General features: G+C 34.0%; 1 protein-coding gene across 1 annotated transcript; it reads left to right on the plus strand.

The window, feature by feature from the left end:
- Positions 1 to 84: 84 nt before the first annotated feature.
- LOC105316140 (neurotrypsin-like) lies at positions 85 to 1,389 on the plus strand (the record flags this gene model as incomplete). Its single annotated transcript, XM_011410950.1, has 5 exons — positions 85 to 163; positions 226 to 393; positions 634 to 801; positions 885 to 1,043; positions 1,095 to 1,389. Coding segments are annotated over 5 exons (869 nt in total), but the record flags the coding sequence as incomplete, so codon positions are not given.
- Between the last annotated feature and the right edge of the window lie 168 nt (positions 1,390 to 1,557).

A 1,557-nucleotide genomic window follows, 5' to 3' on the forward strand; every position in this document is an offset into this window, starting at 1 on the left:
ATTATAGTATCTGTTGTCTTTACTGATGGAAGGTTTGGTAGTGGCGCTACTACTAGTCTCTTTACTCATTTCAATTGCTCTCAGGGTGTATCACAATTCCTTGAGTGTCAACTTGACTCTTGTCCTTCAACTTGTCCACAGGCACTAGGACTTAGATGTTATGGTAAGCATAAAATTCTTACTATTATTATTATTATTATTATTATTAAATATTCACACAAACAGAGGAAACTAATTGTGCTGAGGGTGAGACAAGGCTAGTTGGAGGATCATTTGATACTGAAGGAAGAGTTGAGGTTTGTCATAAAGGAATCTGGGGGTCGGTCTGTGCCACTGGATTTGATACAACTGATGCTCATATAGCTTGTAAAGAAGTTGGAGTGGGACCATCAGGTAAGAAATAGACTCACATACATATTGATATACTGATACTTATGCTGTGTAAAAAGTTTGAGCTAAATTTGACTTCAATTTTTCAAGTTACGGCCATTTGAAGAAATGGGCTAAAATCTGAAAAAATCCCTGTACTATAGCCCATGGTTTTTTCCAAAAAATGGCTCCAAAATCACCCCCAATTTTTATTACATTTTCTGATACATATTGATGTACTTAATCATTGGATACTATTTTCAGAGCCGATTGTGTATAACAATTCTTATTTTGGTGATGGAGATGTTGCTATTGTTCTGTCTGACCTTCAATGCAATGGATATGAGAGGAGTATTGTCGACTGTAATCCAAAGGAGTTTGGATCATTTGAATGCTCACGTAGTGCTGTAGTGGGCGTGAGGTGTCAAGACAGTAAGCAAATGAATAGTTATTGTTATTATTATTTTTATTTATTATTATTATTATTATTATTTATATTTATTTTTATTCTTAAGGGTGTTCAACTGGAGATGTTCAGTTGGTTAATGACAGAAACTTAACAAGTGAAGGGACAGTTCTTGTATGCTATGACAATACCTGGGGTCTCATTACCGACAATGACTGGGGCAAGCAAGATGCTGATGTTATCTGCAAGCAACTTTATTATACCAATGGTGAGTAGCTCAATAAAATAAATAACAACTAATATACAATCCTTCTTATAGGAGGTGAAGCTGTGCTTGGTTCATACTATGGAAAACCCAATAAAACAATCATTTACAATAACGTAGCCTGCACTGGGACTGAGTCCAGTATTGTTGATTGTACCAATGATCCATTATCAATGGATGATGGAAGGGCTATATTTCCAAATGTTAATGTTGCTGGTGTGAAATGTGCAATGAATACCACGTCACCTCCAACCGATCTGCTGTCAGGAAGTGTATCTTCTACCAGTGCTTCTGTTGGTTTAGCCATTGCTCTCATTATACTGATAGCATCAATCATGATCACAGTCATGTAAGTACAATAATAGTCCCTTCCTATTGTTATTATTATTATTATTATTATTATTATTATTATTATTATTATTATTATTATTATTATTATTATTATTATTATTATTATTATTATTATTATTATGTAGTTTGATTATTTATGTCCTGTTCAAGAAGAGCAAGGTGGGTA

The sequence above is a fragment of the Amphimedon queenslandica genome, unplaced genomic scaffold (assembly GCF_000090795.2).
Source record: "Amphimedon queenslandica unplaced genomic scaffold, v1.1 AMPQUscaffold_4653_Cont23369, whole genome shotgun sequence".
NCBI classification, from domain to species: Eukaryota; Metazoa; Porifera; class Demospongiae; order Haplosclerida; family Niphatidae; genus Amphimedon; species Amphimedon queenslandica.